We start from the raw sequence: 20921 nt of genomic DNA on the forward strand, positions 1-20921 counted from the left end.
GGGAGTGCCCAGAGCTCCTGTGCAGTTTCTCTATCCTCATACTCCTCTTACCTGGTTACTAGGTGATCTTGTTCGGTATGAAACCTTTAAATACTATCTGTATCTATACATTCACTAAAATTACTATAAATAGAAAATTCAATGTAAATATGAATATATAAACATAAATTCAATGAAAATATAGTCACTTTTTAATTTTTTTAAAGATTTTATTCATTTGAGAGAGAGAGAGAGCACGAGTTGGCAGGGCAGAGGGAGAGGGACAAGCAGACACCCCTCTGAACAGGGATCCTAAGGCTGTGGGGCTCTGTTCCAGGACCCTGGGATCATGACCTGAGCCGAAGGCAGACTCTTAACCAACTGAGCCACCCATAACCAACTGAGCCACCCAGGTGTCCCTGTATATTCGAATATGTTAAATACTATCTATATATTCCAAGACTCATCTGTCCAGTGTGGATTTTATCTTGAATATCCAGCTGCCTACTCGACATTTCCTCTTGAATGTCTGATGAGTATCTCCCACAACATACCCATACTGAATATTTTGATATTCTCCTCCAAACACATCCTTTCCCAATGTTCTCTATTTCAGTAAATGACACTACCATCCATCCAGTTATCAGGGTCAAAAACCGTAACAACCGGGGCGCCTGGGTAGCGCAGTCGTTAAAGCGTCTGCCTTCGGCTCAGGGCGTGATCCCGGCGTTCCGGGATCGAGTCCCACATCAGGCTCCTCTGCTGGGAGCCTGCTTCTTCCTCTCTCACTCGCCTGCTGTGTTCCCTCTCTCTCTGGCTGTCTCTCTGTCACATAAATAAATAAAATCTTTAAAAAAAAAAAAAAAAAAAAAATATTTAAAAAAAAAAAAAAACCGTAACAACCATTACTACCCCTTTGTTTCTCTTTCTGTAACCAATTAGTCAGGAATTTATCTGGCTTTACCATCGAAATATATTCTAAACCCAGCCCCTCCTTCCCGACTGTGCCTCCAAACATCGTAGCCCAAACCACTTTGATCTCTGCTTTTAGTTCTACCTAAGGTCTGTTCTTTGCAGAGCAGCCAGGGAGGTCCTTTTAAACGGAGCTTGGCAGGGCCCTGCTCAGAAAACCCCTTCAGTAGACTCCCAGAGTATCTAGAGAAAAACCCATCCTACAGAGTCTGACATAGTCTGGCCCCGTCTACGTTTTTATTCTGTTTCCTTCTTTTTTTTTCTTTAATATTTTCTTTATTTATTTATTTGAAAGTGAGCGAGAGAATGAGCAGGGAAAGGGGCAGAGAGGGAGACGGAAGCAGACTCCCCACTGAGTGGGGAGCCCGATATGGGACTCCATCCCAGGACCCTGGGATCATGACCTGAGCCGAAGGCAGACACTTAACCGACTGAGCTACCCGGGCGTCTCTCCTGTTTCCTTCTGCTGTCCGCCTTGCTTTCACCGTCCTCACCACACTGACCTCAGACATGCCAGGCACAGGCCCTTCGCTCCTCATGGCAGAATCCAGTGGCCGTTCTCAGCTCTTCACCATTTCACATTATCTGTTTTTCTCTATTGCTTTTGCTTTGGCTCATTATGAAAACAGTAGGTTCTTATGGTTTAAAATAGAAGGGACAGAGGGACATAAAAGAAAAAGAATTCCTTCATCTTCATTTCTGTAGGGGTACCCGTGGCGAGTTTCTATTTTATCTTAAAATTTTGTACGCATGTACGCACTTATGTCTATATATATGTGTGTATATATTCACACGAACAGGCTCATCTATTCTGCTTTTTTTCACTTAGTGGTATATTTTAGGCTTTTTCCCACAAGTAGTACATTTGTCTCCTTTTAACAAGCATATCAGTTATTTATTGCTGCATAACAGACCACCCCCAAATGTAGCCGATTAAAGTGGTTGTATTTCTGCTGCCATCAAGAAACTGTTTGACTTGTAGTGGATATGAGATGCACACAAATATGTCTAAGTCAGAATTAACTGTAGTAAATGACAGCGTGCTCTAGGAATCCAGAGAAGGGGAAGACTCACTAGAAGAGTCTGCTTTGGATACCTGGTCTCTTGTCACTGGAGGCATTTATGCTGAGACCATTATCCTGTTAAGGATTCTTGAGAAGAAACTGCTGTCTGAAGTCAGGCATACCTTGACTGGATGACCAGCAAGCATTGAAACATGGAAGTTGGTAGACATTCTGGGTTTGAAATCTGGCCCTGTAATTTACATGCTGCCAAGTAAATATCTTTTAAAGTTTCTTTGAGACTTTCCCATCTATAAAATGGGGGAAACTAACCTCCCTCATGGGACTGTGAGTGCTGCTAGAAGAACGTGTCAAAGGCCCTGCAACAGGTGCATGGAGCCCTCAGTTTCTTGGGAGTTTTTCACGGTGCCTCTAGGCCAAGTAATACCTACTCGGTTTATTAAGTAGTTAGGTTCAAGCTGCTTCCTGACTGTTTAATCCAAATAACTTAGTAGCTTTTTGAAAAAATGGTATATAAAAATAGAAGGAAAATTAATATAGTTGTGTTCCATTTTTAAACAGTCACACTTAACCAGTGGGGTTTGTCAGATTGACCCTGACACTCTCATTTCCTGTTCCACATTGATTTTTTTTTTTTTAAGATTTTATTTATTTATCTGGCAGAGACAGCCAGCGAGAGAGGGAACACAAGCAGGGGGAGTGGGAGAGGAAGAAGCAGGCTCCCAGTGGAGGAGCCTGATGTGGGGCTCGATCCCATAACGCTGGGATCACGCCCTGAGCCGAAGGCAGACGCTTAACAACTGTGCTACCCAGGTGCCCCCCACATTAATTTTTGCAAGGATTTACTTACAGCAACTGCTGAAAACCCGGTTTTGCAAAGATCTGACATCATCCAAAGGTGATTTAATATTGAGACCATGAATTGTCTCAGGCTAGAAGTTCCTGCAGTGTTGGACAGCTGGCAAATATTATGATGCTCCCTCAGATTTAAATAGCCCTTGATGCCCTTGTGAGCTTAGTGCTTTGTTCTGGGGTATTTGGGAATTTAGGATATAATAAGCCCTCACTTACTACCTCCTTATAGCTATTCTAGTTGTTGTTACTGTGCTGTCATAGTGATTAATAATGTTAATTAAATTCTCTAATTCCAGGCTTGATAATTATGTAGTGATTTTTTCTTATGTTTCTGATATGCTTAATAATGAAGAGTGTACATTAAAGCATAACATGTTTGAATAGCTCAATCTCCGATTAAAATCACTGAGTTTGAAATACTGAGTGTTGAACGTTTGTCATATTTTCTGTTTTAGTACCTCACCAGTAACAGATGTGGCAAATACGTGGACATTGGAGTCTTAGCATCTGATTTACAAAGAATGTACAGGTAAAAAGCTATAGTCTCCAGATTCTTGTCTTTATTTTCAGTTTCCATCCTGCCCGAATTACTTTTTTTTTTTTTTTAAAGATTTTATTTATTTATTTGACAAAGATAGAGACAGCCAGCGAGAGAGGGAACACAAGCAGGGGGAGTGGGAGAGGAAGAAGCAGGCTCATAGCAGAGGAGCCTGATGCGGGGCTCGATCCCACAACACCAGGATCACGCCCTGAGCTGAAGGCAGACGCTTAACCGCTGTGCCACCCAGGCGCCCCCCTGCCCGAATTTCTAATTGATATTAATTGCTGCTGGCATTCGTTCACCAGTCCATAAGTTTAGAATTCAATTTTGTTATACAGAGATTTATCAATTTATGCAAGATGCTGTTCTTGTTACTAAGGGGAATGGCTGCTGCTTCTCCTTCAGTACCTTACAGTCTGGTCAGGAGTATTGCCTCTTGGGGCGCCTGGGTGGCTCAGTTGTTAGGCATCTGCCTTCAGCTCTGGTTGTAATCCCTGGGTCCTGGGATCGAGCCCCACATCAGGTTCCCTGCTCTGTGGGAAGCCTGCTTCTCCCTCTCCCACTCCCCCTGCTTGTGTTCCCTCTCTTGCTGTCTCTCTCTGTCAAATAAATAAATAAAATCTTAAAAAAAAAAAAAAAAAAAAGGAGTATTGCCTCTTTTCCTGTCTCATTGAAGAATTAAAACCATCAAGCATGATCTCCCCGAGCTTCCTGGCTACCTTGAAATGTCTCCAGGCTTCCCCCTAAAGATTCAGTTTTTCTCTTGTGTCTCTAGCCCCACCTTTCCTGATACCTCACTCCATGAATTATCACCACTTTGTGTATTTCAGAGTCTCTGTTTTCTTCTTGTTAGTATACTAGTTTGCTAGGACTGCCATAAAAAAGTATCAGAGGCAGGGGATCTTAAACAACAGAAGTTTGAGGCCTCGCAGTTGTGGAGGCAGGAAGTCAGTGATTGATCAAGGCGTTGGCGGGGTTGGTTTTTCCTAAGGTTTTTCCTTGGCTTGCAGGTGGCTGTCTTCTACGTGTCCTCACATGGTCTTTCCTCTGTGCGTCTGTCTGTATCCTAATCTCTTATTCTTATTTTTTTAAGATTTTAAGTAATCTCTATACCCAACGTGGGGCTCAAACTCACAACCCTGAAATCAAGAGTCTTGTGCTCTACCAGCTGCGCCAGCTAGGCATTCCTCTTACTCTTTAAAAGCACCAATCATATTGGATTAATTTGCTTCAGTGCTCTGGCCTGTGAGCCCACTAGGATGGCCACCCTGTCCTTTGGATCTGAGGAGGAGACAGTGTGCTCCCTGGACCTGGGCTCCCTGGGCCCAAGCTGGTGGTCGCAGCCCTCCAACCTCTGAGCTTCCTTTAGAGTCATTTATCCCTGTCTTTGAAGGGTCATTTGTGTCCACAGCTGATGGCCCATTCTGTAGAATCCCAGAACTCCAGCAGCATTCCTTTGCTTCATCCTTCCTGTCTCTTCCAGTACAAGCTGCCAGTGTTTCTGATGCTGTAACCCCATCTCTAATCAAGAAAAATTTATGGGGTTCCTGGGTGGCTCAGTCACTTAAAGGTCTGCCTTCAGCTCAGGTTGTGATCTCAGTGTCCTGGGATCAAGCCCCATATTAGGCTCCTTGCTCAGCAGGGAGTCTGCTTGTCCCTCTCCCTCTGCCCCTCCCTCCTGTTCGTGAGCTCCCTCTTTCACTCTCAAATAAATAAGTAAAATCTTTAAAAAAAAAAAAAAAAGAAAAAAAGAAAAATTTACCATAGTGAAAATGTAAACGCAGAAGTTGCTTGAAAATAAGCTTATGGTCAGGCTGAATACAGTGAAATACTTACATACTTGTGCAAATTAATGTGATCAATTTAGACTGAGTTTAATGGGAGAATGTTGGTGGAGACCACTGTACTGAGATTCTTGTTATGTTTTTCAGTGTAGACTATGGTCGAAGAAAAAGGAATGCTTTTAGGATTCAGGTAGAAAAAGGTGAGTCTTTTAGTGTTAGAGCTGAATTATTAATGAAGTTAAAAAATTGTTTTAGCTCATGACATTTTTCTTTTTGTTTCAGTATTTAACATAATTACTAGTGAGAAAGAACTTAAGGATCTAACAGAATTAGAAGATGAACATCTGGCAAAAAGAGCAAGACAAGGCGAAGAGGATAATGAGTAAGGATTACAGAAAAGGGGGCATTTTTCTTAAGCATGGACCCAATCACATTACATTCCTATTTGTAAAATTTTCAGTGGTTCTTCATTGCCACCAAGGCCGCATGTAATACTTACCTAACGTCTCTAGACCTTTGCTTCAGGCCTGCTGAATGCTCACAGTTGCCTACAGAGGACACATCCTTGTGCCTTTGTATGAGTGGCTTTTTGTAGCTGGAGTGTTCATTTCCCCACCATGAACTCCCACCCAGCCCTCAAACGGCCATGGCAGTGCCTTTGTTGGGCCTTCTTAGACGCCTTTCTGCGTGTTTCCTTAACTCCTGGTTACAGATACTTGTTATAATGCTTGTCTTGTGGTGTTGAGATTGTTACATGTGTATCTGCAACAGACCTGTCTCGTTATCTTTGTTTTTCTCTGCCCTAATACAATGCCAGATACGTAAAAAGGTACCAACTAATTTTGCCATTTAAGAAATAATATTGAGGGTTTTTATCATGAATGCTTTTTATGCACTTAATGAAAGATTTCATGATATTTTTCTCCCTTCGTTCTGTTAGTTTGGTGAATTACGTTGATTTTTTGAGCGTTAAGCCAGTCTTGCATCCTGGGATACACCCTACTTGGTCCTGATGTATTATCCTTCTTAGATATTGTTAAGTCCTGTTTGTTAATCTTTTTCTGTACATGGTTATGTCTGTATTCATATTGGTCTGAATTTTTTTCTTTTTTGCAACGTCTTCATCAGATTTTGATATTAGGGTTATACTGGCTTCATAATAATTAGTTGGAAAATGTTGTTTTGTCTGTGTTTGACGAAAAAGTTAGTGTAATGTTAATGTTCTTAAATAATTTGTTAGAATTCAGCTAGAATTCATCTTGGCCTAGAGGCTTCTTTTTGGAAAGGATTTAGGTAACTAAGTTTGCTAGATCTAGGACTTTTCCTATTTTCTTTTTCTTCTTTTATCAGTGTTGGTAAATTGGTGTGTGTGTGTGTGTGTGTGTGTGTTTTAAGATTTTATTTATTTGAGAGAGAGAGAGTGAGCATGAGCAGAGGGGAGAGGCAAAGGGAGAGGGAGAAGCAGGCTCCCTGTGATCATGACCCGAGCTGAAGGCAGACGCTTAACCGATGGAGCCACACAGGCACCCCTGGCAGATTGTACTTTTAAAGGAACGTGTCCATTTCAGCTAAGGTGTGGAATTTGTTGGCATGAAGTTTTCAAGATATCCTCTCATTTTTCTTTTATGTCTATAGGGTCTGTGTTGGTAGCTCCTTTTCACTTTGCTGCCTTTTCATTTGGATTTACCATCATTTTCTTAACTAGTTCTGTATTCGTGGACATTTGGTTGTTTCCAGTTTTGCACTATCGTATGTGTAGTAAATAATCCTTTAGCACATGTGTGTTTGTATACATTTCTTTGGTTTTTTAATATTTAATTCCTGAAGTGGTGTTTCTGGGCTTAAAGATGTATTTTTGAGATTTCTGGCACATCTGGAGTTGTCTTCCAAACAAAGTTGCCTGGGTTCATACTCCCATCAGCTTTGTATAAATTGTGCATTTCTTTGCACCCTTGTGGTCCTAGTGGTACTATTCTTTAATCTTTGCCAGTTTCATGGGCAAAAATTGATTTTTTAAAAAAGATTTTATTTATTTATTTGCCAGAGAGAGAGAAAGAGAGAGAGCACAAGCAGGGTGAGAGGCAGAGGGAGAAGCATGCTCCTCGCCAAGCAGGGAGCCCAATGCGGAACTCAATCCCAGGACCCTGGGATCATGACCTGAGCCAAAGGCAGATGCTTAATGACTGAGCCACGCAGGCGCCCCCAAAATTGATATATTTTTATTTGTAGTTTTTGGAGAACTAGTGAGGTTAGATTTTTGACTGTTTCATGTTTCCTCTGTTAGTTTCTTGCTTATGGGTTTTGTCTTTCATTTGAGAGGTATTTGAATTTTCTATAATAGTTGTCAGATCCATTTGTATAAAATAGCACCTCCTTTTATATGTTTTACAGATTGCTCCATTTTGCCATTTGTCTTTTATTTTTGTTTAAAGTGTCTTGATTGGAGAAGTCCTGCATCTTTACCTAGTCAGATCTGTCAGTCTTTTCCTTTATGGTTGATGCTGATGTGCTTAGAAAGACCTCTATCACAGGAGTATATGGGATAGTTACCCGTACTTTTTCCTTGTTTATTTATAGCATTACATTTCACTCTTTTTTTTTAAGATTTTATTTATTTATTCGACAGAGATAGAGACAGCCAGCAAGAGAGGAACACAAGCAGGGGGAGTGGGAGAGGAAGAAGCAGGCTCACAGCTTAACAGCCTGATGTGGGGCTCGATCCCATAATGCAGGGATCACGCCCTGAGCCGAAGGCAGACGCTTAACCGCTGTGCCACCCAGGCGCCCCTACGTTTAACTCTTTAATCCATTTGTAATTAACTTTGTAGGGTGTGACTCCTAGGGCAAGATGTTGTTTTTTTTTCCCAAATAGTTGAATAATCTACCTTCTTTACATTGATTAGAAATGTCCAAACTTACATTATTAGAATTTAATGAATAACAAAAGAATTCATGTCTTAATTATAAAGGTGGGTCATAGCATTCATGTAAACCTTTTTACTTAGGAAGAGTCCTTTTCTTAATTATTTTCTAGAGATATTTTAATCTTTAGATGAAATAAATCTTTAGGTAAAGATATTTAAGATATTAAATAGTAGCAGGGTCCTGTTATTACTTGAAGCTATTAAATATCAGCTCTGGGTTTTTTTTTGTTTTGTTTTGTTTTTTTAAGATTTTATTTATTTATGTGACAGAGAGACAGCCAGCGAGAGAGGGAACACAGCAGGGGGAGTGGGAGAGGAAGAAGCAGGCTCCCAACGGAGGAGCCCGATGTGGGACTCGATCCCGGAACGCCAGGATCACGCCCTGAGCTGAAGGCAGACTCTTTAACGACTGCGCTACCCAGGCGCCCCAAGCTCTGGGTTATGATGAACTGACATTGCATTCTCAGTTTGTAGTTATTAGGATTTATGCCTGTTCCTCACTGTATGATAGAAAACCTCTTGTACCTTCATTTCTCATGGACAGGCTTGGGAAAATTCCACCTGGTCACATGGCTGGGTCATGTGGAATTTGTGAATTTGTTACGCAGTTACGTAATTATGGCTCGCTGGAATATTTCCTTTTTTTGGTGTCTGATAGTCCTAATGAGACCCTTGGTTCTGATAGGAATTTGCATTTCACTTTTCTTTATTGCTAGGATTAAGACAACCACAATGTATTAAGCATGTATTATGTACTCTAAGGACTTGGTGAGCTTCTGTTGAATCCTCTAATAACCCATTGAGGTGGACATTATTTATTCTCCCTCTTTATAGATAGGGAAGCTGATCTTCACAGAGTTTAAGTAGAAGCTAGTAACCAGCAGCGTCGTAGTTTGAATCCAGATTTCTCTTAACTCCAAAGCCTGGACCCTTAACCACCATAATAGTTCACCTTAGGATATTTTTTGTTTGGGGTAGTCATTTATTTAGGATGTGGGAGAAAAGCCTTTAAAATGTTTCTTTTCCTTTTCTTACTGAGGTTTACTGAAAGCTATTCAGATGACGATTCAAATATGGAAGATTACCCAGATCCGCAGGTAAACCAGACATTTAATGGACCCACTTTGTTTTGTTTAATCATTATGAACCCTCCTTTCAAAAAAAAATCAGTATGGAATAGAATCAGAGACGTCGAACATCTCCATCAATAAATAATTGAATACTTGCTGTGTATGGCATGGAAGAATTCTCTGGAAGGCCATCCTTTCAGTATTTGTGTCTATAGTCTATTTTGTAGGGAAAAAGGGGGAAGAGAGTGGCCAGAAATAAGGGCACATGGGAAGAGAAAGGGGAATTAAGAGTAAAAATTGAGAAAAGGATACATTTTTTGCCAAAGGGCTGGCGTTACCAAGAAGTAGGCTTTGATTAAAGGGAAATGTAGAAATAGTATGCTAGATGATTTGTAACTTACTCTATTTTTTCCCCAATGGTAATTCAGTTTTTTAATTTATTAACAAAGGATGATAATGAGTTATATCTGATTGAGTATTGAATTGATAGGATAGCAGTGACTCTCCTCGACAACCAGCTCATTTTCGTACATGATTCTGTTGTATTTTTTAAAAGCGAGCTTACTTACTTGGTTTTATTTAAGTTCCGTTTATGAATTGGTGCATTATCTTGAGGTTAAGGGGGGGACACTATTTATGAACAGTAAATGTGTGTTTGTGAAGCGTCTTATTGTGGACCTCAGTGTTTTCTGGCTGAAATGCTATAAGAGGAGCTGCGGGAAATGGAATATATGGGTAACTAGCCTTCCACAAGTACCTTCCAGTAATTCATGCTAACATCGTGTTTCTGCCAGGCAGCAAATCACATGAACAGCTCCCTGCTCTCCTTATATCGGAAAGGACATCCTGATTCCATTTCAAGTGCTCCTGAGATGGAGCCCAGAGAAACCACTGGCTCGACCCCATGGACACCTTCTGACGCAGGCTCCATCCCATTGAAGGCCCCGGCCAGCGGTTCTGAGGGAGGCTGGTTTATCGACAGAGCTGGTGTAAAGACAGACGTGACAGACGAGAAGAGTACTCATAAGAAGCCAGCATCTGAGATAGAGGTATTTCTGTAGTGGAATTTTAGCCCTAAGTAGTCAGAGCGCTTTATCATCTTTTCACTGAATGTAACATCAGCAGATTCTTGTGTTTCATGAAGGGTGTGGGAATTTGGAAGCACACGGAAAACGTGGTTACATCCTGTTACTGCCACCATTTCTGTCCAGGTGCAAGCCTTAACTACTAAAATAACCTCCCCCCAGTTTATTCTCCACACACAGATGTCGTTTTGTTTTGTTTCTTAAGATTTTATTTATTTATTTGAGAGAGTGTGAGAGGAAGAAGTAGAATCCCCGCTGAGCAGGGAGCCCGATGTGGGACTCGATCCCAGGACCCTGACATCATGACCTGAGCTGGAGGCAGATGCTTCACTGACTGAGCCACCCAGGGGCCCCACAGATGTTGTTTTTGCAAGTCAGATTGTTCTCATTCATGTATTAAAAATGGCTTCATTCAGTCTGGAATCGAAGGCCTTACAGTGGCCAGGAAAGCCTGTGTGTGCGCCGCTGCTCTGCTGGTCCTTCAGTCATCTCCTTGGCTGCCGTGGGCTTGCCTTTTTTCTAAAATGCGCCACACACACTCACCTGGGGCATGTGCCCTTGTGCTTCTGTCTGGAACTGTCCCCAGATTCCAGTGACTCACATCTTGTTTCCCTGTGATCTTGGCAGCATCCTTCCTCGACGTGTAAAATACCACGTTGTTGGATACTTTTTCCTGACCCTGCTCATCTCCTTTTCATCAGGCACTTAGGACCACTTAGAACTTACTGTGTAATTGTTTCATTGAGTTTTTTCTTTGACTTTCTCCACTAGAACGTCAGCTTCAGGGGAGCAGGACCTTTGGTTTGTTTAATAGTGTCTCCATGGCTAAAATGGAGCTAACAGGGCACCTGGGTGGCTCATTCGGTTGAGTGTCTGAATCTTGGCTTTGGCTAAGGTCATGATCTCAGGGTTCTGGGATCGAGCCCAACATAGGGCTCTGCACTGGGCTTGGAGCCTGCTTGAGATTCTCTCTTTCCCTCTGCCCCCACTCGTGCATGTGTGTGTGTGCTTTCTCTCTCTCACTCTCTCTCTCGTTCTCTCTTGGTCTCTCTAAAATAAATAAATAAAATCTTCAAAAAAGAATAAAAAGAATAAAAAACAAAATACACCTGACATTTAGTTGTTTGTTGAATTAGTGCCTGAGGAGTCTTCCAAGATGCATTTACTGGTGCGAGTTCAAGAATAGGTACTTTGGGCGTGTGTTACGGTAGGTTGGTCGTTGTCGGAGAAAGGGAAGTTAGTGCTAAACCAGCCTGTGGCTCGCTCATTTTGAGCTTAGGGTAATGCCTTGAGGGAGCCTGCACAAATGGGTACACCACGAAAACGCAGAGAATAAGTAGACACTTTTTTTTTAACCTTTCTAAGTTGAACTATACCATACATAAAAGTAAAGCTGGGTGAATTATCACAGAGTGAACACACTGGGCACCAACCTTAACTGTTTTTAACTCCTGACAGAAGGAGAGGGGATTCACAGTAATCTGTCCCACACTAGTCCCTGAGGATGCCCCTGGGGCTCACTGTCCAGCGTGCTAAGTGCTAGCCACGTGTGGCTCTTGAGCACTCAGAATGTGGTTAGTGTAAATGAGGGACTGAATTTTTAACTCAAATTTATAAAATAATGGTCAATTCGGTTATTATAAAACTTCTAAGTCTCTTTGGAACAACTTGGGTATGTAAATCTACTCTTTCAGCTGTAAATTTTATGAAACCTAGATACAGATTATTTCCCATTACAATTTAGTGTCTGAGGGGCGCCTGGATGGCTCAGTTGTTAAACATCTGCCTTCGGCTAAGGTCATAATCCTGGGGTCTTGGGATCGAGCCCCACATCGGGCTCCCTGCTCAGTGGGGAATCTGCTTCTCCCTTTCCCTCTGCCTGCCGCTCCGCCTGCTTGTGCTCGCTCTCTGTCTTCTATCAAATAAATAAAATCTTAAAAATATTTAGTGTCTGAGTTGAGATGTGCTATGATCATAAAGTACACATTGGTCTTTGAAGACTTGCTATAAAAAACAACATAAGACCTCAATTTTTTATACTGATTATATGTTGAAATGATAACATTTTGAATATATTTGATTAAATGCTAAATTAATTTCACTTGTTGCTTTTTCCCTTTTTTAAATGTGGTGGCTCCTAGAACATATTTAAAATTATGTGGCATTGTGTTTCTCTTGGACAACTCAATGTAAGTGGTTTCCAAGAACCAAGACTTTTGACTTGGCAAAACCTTTCTCCTTTTGAATTATTAATGGACCTTTTCCAAATCTCTACATTAATCATCTGTTTTTAGAGATGGTTATTGCAAGGTTAAGGAAATAGCTTGACTCTTGTGTTGAATCATACTTTTTTTATGGCTTTTAAAGCAGCTCCATAGTCCTGTTTAATTTAGTGACTCATCAGACATCACATGAAGACCCACTGGTAAAAGCCTCGGTGAGAAGTACAAGGTGAACGTCAGTGTTTCAACCCCAGAAGCTCACAGTTCTGTGAGAGACACAGAAGTGGTCACGTACAAGGCAGATTGTGGCAGGCTATCATGCACTTGCAAATTCAGTGTTCTAGGAATGTGAGGAAGAGATTAATTCTAAGTAGAAGAGTCTGGAAAGGAAGGTTTTATGTACAGGATAGAAACTCAGCTTTCCCTTTGGAAAAGGCCGATCCCTAGCAGGGACCATGCCTGAGCACAGAGGTCGGGCATAGGTGCCAGTGCCCGGCCGGGATTGCATTCTATTCAGTCATGCCCATCTTGAAGAAGACATCACAGGTACTGTGATTTCAAGCGAGGCATATTGAAATTTCTTTTCTTTCCAGGATCCCAAAGATGCTTCTCTTCTGGAGAGTAATGAAAAAAGGAAAGGTAGGCTGAAGAGCAAAGGAAGCAAAAGGAAGAAAGACCTTCAGGAAGCAGATGGAGAAATAGAAGCTGTCCTGCAGCGGAAAGGTGAGCTGCGAGTCCCGGGGAACAGGGTGGCAAGTGGGCTTCCGGGGGGGCAGGGTGGCGCATGGGCTTTGCAGGATGGGGTGGCCAGCTGCGAGTCCCCAGGATGGGGGTAGGGGAGAGGGGAAGTGAGCAGGCTTCAGGAGAGGTGTCCTCAGTCCCAGCCCTCATGCTTGGACCTGCTGTGTGCTGCGATGTCTATGGGAAAAGCCTTCAGTGTCCCATGGACCTCAGTTTACTTAGATATTATTCAGTAGAACTCTGAGTTACTACTGAGTCACTCATCTTTTCTTCTCTTTTATGTACCAGCTAAAGCCAAGGGGCTAGAGTTACGGGTCTCCAAGGTGAAGTTTGAAGATGTTGGAGGCAATGATACGACGTTGAAGGTCAGTTTGAGTGCAGAATTTTACTCGGGTGGGCTTACTGCCGATCAATTATTCAAACAAAGTCTGCCTCTTTGTTTCTGGTAGGAGCTGGGTGTGGAGAGGAGCCTGGGGAGGGGAGAAGGGCAAACCTGACTTGGACCTTCAGGATGCTGAGGGGTAAAGGCAGCATAGTACCTTCCACTTTTCTACCACGGGGATTATGGTGTGCGGAAGATGCGTGCTTCATGAGTGATACTGCTGTAGCAGAAGTAGCAGTGATGGTTAATGTTTACTTAGTGTCTGCTCTGTTCCACTTACCACACGTCATGTCTGCGAGGCTTCGAGGTAGATGGTATGACAGCTGGGGAAGAGAGGGCGTGGAGAGGTTCCAGCCAGAGTCGCCCGTTAGGCACCAGAGCTGGGCTTCAGCCTTGGCTTCAAACTTGCTGAAAGAGGAGGCTGTTTCCTTCCATTCTCCTCTTGGGCCGAGAAAGACATCCTTCCTGTCCATTCCCTCCAGGAAGTCTGCAAGATGCTCATCCACATGCGTCACCCCGAGGTATACCAGCACCTGGGCGCCACCCCGCCGCGCGGAGTCCTCCTTCACGGGCCACCGGGCTGCGGGAAGACGTTGCTGGCACACGCCATTGCTGGGGTGAGGTTTGCCCACACGCCTTTGCTTGCATAGCTTTTGTTCCATGTGTCTTTGTTGTTCCTCTTTGGTCAACTTGAACCAGACTTGGCACATTCTCCGGAGGATCGACTTCGCTGCATTTCTCGCCGTCGTGCTGCTGTTTGTGAGATGCTGTTTGTTTTCGTGCAGCCAGTTATTTAGATGGCAGGGTTGGGTGGGAAGTGAGGTAACGTGGGTGTAAACAGCCTTTTTAAAAAAAGTTTTTTTAAACATCTTTATTTATTTGAGAGAGCACATAAGCAGGGGGAGCAGCAGGGAGAAAGGGAGAAGCAGACTCCCTGCCGGGCAGGGAGCCCCATGTGGGGCTCTATCCCGGGACCCTGAGATCATGACCTGAGCTGAAGTCAGATGCTTACCCGACTGAGCCACCCAGGCGCCCCTGTAAACACCATTTTTTTGAAAAGCAGCTTATGTTTTAGTTACTTTTCTTTCCTTTTAAGCCAGTGGTTCTCAAAAGCAGTAAGCAGTAAATAAGAAAACTAAAGATTGTGTTGTTTTTCACAGAGCTAAATTTACTCAAAATTTCCATCCAGACTCATGTTCTTATACTTCTCTTTTTTTAGATTTTTTTTTTTATTTTTATGTAATGTCTTCACCCAACGTGGGGCTCGAACTCATGACCCTGAGATCAGAAGTCCCATGCTCCACTGACTGAGGGAGCCAGGAGCCCCACATTCTTATACTTTTTAGTGTTAAAATAGCCTTTCTAAAATGGTGATCATACGTAGGTGGCAAAATGAAAAGGTAGCAATCTTATTTTCATCCCATCAGATTTTTCGGAAAGTGTGTTGGGTGGTAAAATGCACAGCGTCCGAGTGACTTCAGTTTGAGGAATACTGTTTTATACCAGTGACAAATAGGTTAGTGCTCTGTGCAGGGAGCTCGTTCTTACAGGAGAACTGATAGATTTGCCTCATTTGTTCCTTGGTTGAGTAAATTGTTGTGTGGCTGCCGCAAGGCAGACGTTGAAATACAGCAATGAGTACAGCAATCCCAGTCTCGTAGCAGAGGCCGCGTGAGGCAGCCCTCACACAAGTAAACGTATGCAGTCACAGCTGTCGCGAGTGGGAGACTTAGGGTGCAGCATGTGGGCTGGTATCTCCAGGGGTGCCCGTGGCTGAGGCAGTGATTTGCAGAACAACAGGAGGATGCAGGCAGGCTGCTTGCCGTGTGTGCTGGTGGGGCGGCCACGCTTGCCCCTTCTTCACGTCGGGAGCCTGTCCTCTGACTGTAACGGGCTCCTTCCCTGGAAGCAGGGGTGACACACTCCAGTTGGCCCATGGAACACAACTGTGTCACGATCCCTGCCCTTCCTTCCCAGCAGATAAATAGCGGGAATTGTTCTGGCTCGTCTCTAAGCAGGGGAGAACCTCTTTCTGGAGAGTCTAGACCCTTGACTCAGAAGAGGTGACAACAGGGTTGCACAGTGCCTTCTATAAAGTGAAAACAAGTGGCAGGTGTCCAGTCGCTGTGTTTGATAAAACTATAGATTTTTTTTTTAATGTTTTTTTATTATATTATGTCAGTCACCATACAGTACATCCCTGGTTTCTGATGCAAAGTTCGATGATTCATTAGTTGCGTATATTTAACAATGTTTCTCATCAGACCAACACAGAAAGCTGGAAGTTTCTCAGAAAATCATGCATTCAAACAGTGACATTTTTTTTTTAAAGATTTTATTTATTTATTTGACAGAGACAACGAGAGAGGGAACACAAGCAAGGGGAGTGTGAGAGAGAGAAGCAGGCTTCCCACCGAGCAGGGAGCCCGATTCAGGGCTCGATCCCAGGACCCTGGGATCATGACCTGAGCTGAAGGCAGACGCTTAACAGCTGAGCCACCCAGGTGCCCCTCAAACAGTGACATTTTGAGAGAGGGCCTGAATAAGGAACAGGGAGGGAAGATCAACGCTGACAATGTGGTCATCCTCTCATGTGTTTCTCTCCAGGAACTGGACCTCCTGATTCTGAAGGTAGCTGCCACGGAGATTGTATCCGGAGTGTCTGGGGAGTCTGAGCAGAAGCTGAGGGAGCTGTTTGAGCAGGCCGTGGTGAGTCCCACACACGTCGGGCCGCCTGCAGTTATGACCGAGAGCCCGTGATGCCTAAATGCTTCAAGTAGATTCACGGGTGCAGACTGTTGGCTAAACTCATCTGTTTAATCTGAAATCAAGCATGAGTGTAATTGCTGACAAGTTCAGGCTGTCATAGCCAGTGGTTGTATGTCGAAAACAGATTATCCTGGTGGTATTTCCTTTCACTTTTATTTTCCCCAAATTAAGTTTAGCAAACAACTTGTGAGCAGTGTGAAAATTCTTCCCCTTTAGGATTATCACATTGTAAAAGCAGCCATAGAAATGCCAGGATAAACTCTTCTGTATTTGCCTAAGTGAACCAGTGAAAAGAAAATCCTGTTACCAGAGAAATGGGATTTTCTCCTAACTGTAATTCCTGGTGTTAAATGCGGGTGACTGCAGATGCTCCCGGTCCCCCTGTTACCTGAGGAAACCAGGTGCCCTAGGATGTGTGGGTCAGCGACCAACACGGTCCAAGCAGATCACGTGGTTCTTTGTCGAGAACTGTATGCTTTCCTCCGGCTGAATTCTGATGACCGTCACTTACTGTTTCTTCCTCCTTTTCTCACTGAGTTTTTCTGGTCACGGGCAGATACTTTTGTGCTTGCCCCTGAGACCTTTGCTGTCTGTGACTTGACTCTCTAACTGGGTGCTGTCTGTAGCAGTCCTCGCTGCTTCTCTGCCCAAGTCATCACTGAGAGGATTGAGAAGCCAGCCGGCTAGTGATGGGCTAAATCACCCCTTTGAATTGCCTTGGTCCCCATGGTGTTGAGATGCCGTAGCCAGGCTGAGAGTCTGACCCTTAGCATGACCAGTGTCACTGAAGAACTAGGTATGAGTGTGCTGGAGATTGCATCTCTCTATATTTTTTTGTTTTGTTTTTGTTTTTAAAGATTTTTAATTTATTTATTTGCCAGAGACAGAGAGAGAGTGCACACAAGCAGGGAGAGCAGCAGGCAGAGGGAGCCCGATGCGGGACTCAATCCCAGGACCCTGGGATCGTGACCTGAGCTGAGGCAGATGCTTAACTGACTGAGCCACCCAGGCGTCCTGCATCTCTCGATATTTTCATTTAAATTTTTCATGTTGACTGATCCTTCTGTCTTTTTGTTTGTTTTTATTGTGGTAAAATATGTTAAACTTGCCATTTTAAACATTTTGAAGTGTACAGTTCTGTGGTATTAATAAGTAAGTGGGCTCACGTGTTGTGTGACCGTCACCCCCGGCGTCTCCCCAGCCTGAACGTGTGCTCACGGGCGCCGGCCCACGCCTTTCTTGCCCAGCACCTGACCACCGTGACTCTGCTCTGCTCCCCGGGGCTTTTGCTTTGCTTCAGTCAGTTGGTGCTTCTGTCTGAACCTCCTCTCTCCACTCTGTCCAGTCTGAGCTTTGAAGAACTCGCACAGGGAACGTGCTTTTCGTCCACACGGTGGTACTGGGGACTCCCCTCCCTTTCCTGCCCGATCACCGTCCTCACGGCCGCCTGCTGCTGGTTCTCTAGGTCAGCGTGTCTCACTCACTGGTCGTACTTCGTAACATCTCGGATATGCCTCGTTGATGAAAGAATTGCAGTGACTTGGTCACCGCAAAGCACGGGTGGATGAGAGGGTTGGAAGCGTGGTAGCCTGTGTGCAGTCTCGCACCGTCCTCTGTGCAGCGTCTCCAGTCCTGAAAAGCAGCAGTGATGAGGCCGGGAGCTGCCTTCTTCAGTGCTGCTCACTGGCTGAAAGACCTGTGAACTCTAGGACTTTTTAAAATGTACATACTAAACTATGCTGCAGTGTGGGGAATGTCTTTATGATTGTCTTTTGTGATGTTTTTATTTCCAGTCAAATGCACCCTGTGTCCTTTTTATTGATGAAATTGATGCTATTACCCCCAAGAGAGAAGTTGCTTCAAAAGATATGGAACGAAGAATTGTAGCCCAGCTCCTCACCTGCATGGATGGTCAGTTTAAAATATTCATTTTCAGATAATAAATTGTGGAGTTTTTTAATAGTATAAGTATTGAGAGAAAAAAACCAATCCTCTTTCTAAAGGATTCTGTCGTTAATTTTTTGGAGTACATCTTAGTGTTATTTTAATGCGTTTGTACATGCGCACAAGCACACTAACATTGTTTTGCTTCTTAAAACTGGGATTGTACCACACAACATTGATCTATGACTTGCTGTTTGTATCTTAACGCTCCTTCTCAGAAATGTGGCTGTTTTAATACATTTAAATATTACCTTTTAACTGCTGAGTGGTGTTCTTTAGGACAGATTTATTAAACTGCACGTAAGCGTTCCCATTTTGATGGATGTTTAAGTCGTTTTGTATTTTGCTTTACAAGAAGCTGTAGGGCCTCTCCTAAGTGGGTCTTTTTGGTGCATACGTATTTTTCCAGGATAAATACTAAAAATTAAGGTGATGGTTAAATGTTATACACTTTAAATTTTATAGGAAGTGGCAAACTGCCTTTGGAAGGGTTTACGCTCTGAGATGCCCTGTGTTCACGTCCCTCCACAACCCCAACTTGTTTTCATGTTTGACAGGCCGGTGGTGAAGATGGGAGATCTCACCTTGTTCTTCTTTGCGTTTCGCTGTTTTGCTGTAGGTTGATCATATTTCCATATTTCTTGGCTATTTGTATCACCCCAAATCCCTTTCTCATCCTGTGCTTACTGTGTTTCTGAATTTTTTTAAATTGATTTGAAAGAATATTTTAATTTGTTAGAGGAGCAGATTTTTTGTTAAATATATTACAGTTATTTCCTCCCAGTCTGTAACTTGTTTTTCAGTGTTGTTAAATTGTCTTTAGATAGAAATTTGGAGGGAAGGCAGATACAGTTTTGGATCCTACCTGCGGTGAAATAGCATGGGGTTTATGTACACAAGATAATTTGAAGTAGTGCAGGTTTTGTGCTCCTCTTGGTGCTGGCTGCAGGTTGCTTATTCTGCTGTTTTATTTTCGTGTCAAATTTTCTTGCCCTGTTTTGAGGCCTCTGTTCTGAATTACCATATCGAAACTACATTGTTACCCGTTATAAGATACATGGTTCTCTAAGAGGGAAAGAGACACCATCAGTCATACTGAGACAGGATGCTTATCCCAGGATAAGAGAACTAATTTTATCTAATTTCAAAAACTTACACTCAGGCATAACTCCAATTATTAAGAGCTGGAAAGCGTCTTAAAATACTATCATGTCCATGAGGAAAGTGATGCTTAGGGAGCCAGCCCGGTATATACAGTGGGTCATCGGCAAAGCCAGGGTTAGGCTCCAGATGTCTACACACACGTGTACTGCCAATGGGCTACCTGCAAATGCGTGCTTTATTTAGGCGAGCTGGTGCCCCACAACAGGTTTTACTCTGCGTAGAAAGAAATAAGACTTTACGTCTTCCATAATATTCCGGAACTCAAACTTGTGGCTAATGTAATGTCAGTTTATTATGATCACATCATACTGGGGAAGAGGGAGAAAAAGAATGGGATTTATCTTGAAGTTACTGGCAGGAGGGGGTGGCCAGTCCTAGCTGAGGTCTGATTTTTATCTTTCATGCTATGGGAAAAAACAGCATTTGACATTAGTGCTTCCGTTGCTGACTGTTGATTTCCTGTGGAAAGGTATTTTTCATGAATGAAGATTTCACAGATTCCTATGACTATTATTCTGTTACTGACCCCTGATATGCTCAGAGCGTGTCACTGAGACCACAGCATCTGAGTGACCCAACCTGGAAGAAGGAAGCGAATTCCCGCCCTTGGTCGTTGTAGCTGTGGGCATTAGACCCACGTGAACCAGCTGGGGAGCAGCTTTGGCTCCGTCCCAGGCTCAGTGCAGGGGCACTCAGCATAGTCAGAACATTTTCATGGGAAGCACGTGTGCATCTCATGAGTATAAGGTGTCACCTCGTTTCCTTTAAGTTTCTTTTGCATGTTCAGTGATCTCTCGTAGCATGAGTCTCTTCCTTGAGCTTTTATGGAGTTTTCAGAAAGTATTTAAGAGCCTTCCTGTCTCACTTAAACGGACCGCCTTGTGCCTCTCTTCTCAACCCAAAATTTATCAAAGGAGTAGTCACTGTCAGCGAAGTATAGGCCTCTGCTTCTGCTCTGGTCTGCACCTCACCCTCGTCAGTACACATCTGTCCCCAGCATTTTACTGAAGCTAACCCTGGGAGAGTCGTGAGGGAACCTCTGTTGGTCGGATCTGGTGGCTTTCAGCGCTCATCTGTCCGGACCTCTGTCCTTTAGTTTCCTCATCTAAACGCCTACCTGTTACAGGGGTGGCGGAGGTTGGCTGAGGGGCTGACTGCACCCTAGTGCCTGGCACACAGCAAGCCACCAGTGAGTGTCAGCACGGTGGTTCTCGGGAGTCTTCACACCCGTTGACTGCCTTGTCCTGGGCATTGTTGGCATGCGTGGTTTGAACGCCAGAGCTGTCTTTCTGTCCTTGTCCTGGCTGTCTGGCAGCTCCTTAGCCATTCCCTGCTGTGCTTGCCTCCGTCAGCTGTCCCTTAGACAGAGGCAGTCTGTAAGGCTTCCCACTCAGCCTTCTCGTCTCGCCTTCTGCCTGTTTCCCAGATGTCTGATGAGCAGCTCTTCAGGGAACATGAATGCATCCG

General features: G+C 43.6%; 1 protein-coding gene across 3 annotated transcripts in view; it reads left to right on the forward strand.

The window, feature by feature from the left end:
* Positions 1–20921, forward strand: part of NVL (nuclear VCP like) — a 90150-nt gene that overhangs the window by 629 nt on the left and 68600 nt on the right. For 2 of the 3 annotated variants that reach the window (XM_026509489.4, XM_044387961.3), the window contains exons 2-11: positions 3284–3357; positions 5301–5353; positions 5436–5535; positions 9117–9174; positions 9942–10196; positions 13048–13177; positions 13484–13560; positions 14060–14194; positions 16185–16286; positions 18140–18257. In XM_026509489.4, coding sequence (XP_026365274.1) covers positions 3284–3357; positions 5301–5353; positions 5436–5535; positions 9117–9174; positions 9942–10196; positions 13048–13177; positions 13484–13560; positions 14060–14194; positions 16185–16286; positions 18140–18257 — 1102 coding nt within the window. The remainder of the gene's footprint in view (positions 1–3283; positions 3358–5300; positions 5354–5435; positions 5536–9116; positions 9175–9941; positions 10197–13047; positions 13178–13483; positions 13561–14059; positions 14195–16184; positions 16287–18139; positions 18258–20921) is intronic. The other variant, XM_057315573.1, reaches the window with a different exon arrangement.

This window comes from Ursus arctos, unplaced genomic scaffold (genome assembly GCF_023065955.2).
Source record: "Ursus arctos isolate Adak ecotype North America unplaced genomic scaffold, UrsArc2.0 scaffold_2, whole genome shotgun sequence".
Taxonomy (NCBI): domain Eukaryota; kingdom Metazoa; phylum Chordata; class Mammalia; order Carnivora; family Ursidae; genus Ursus; species Ursus arctos.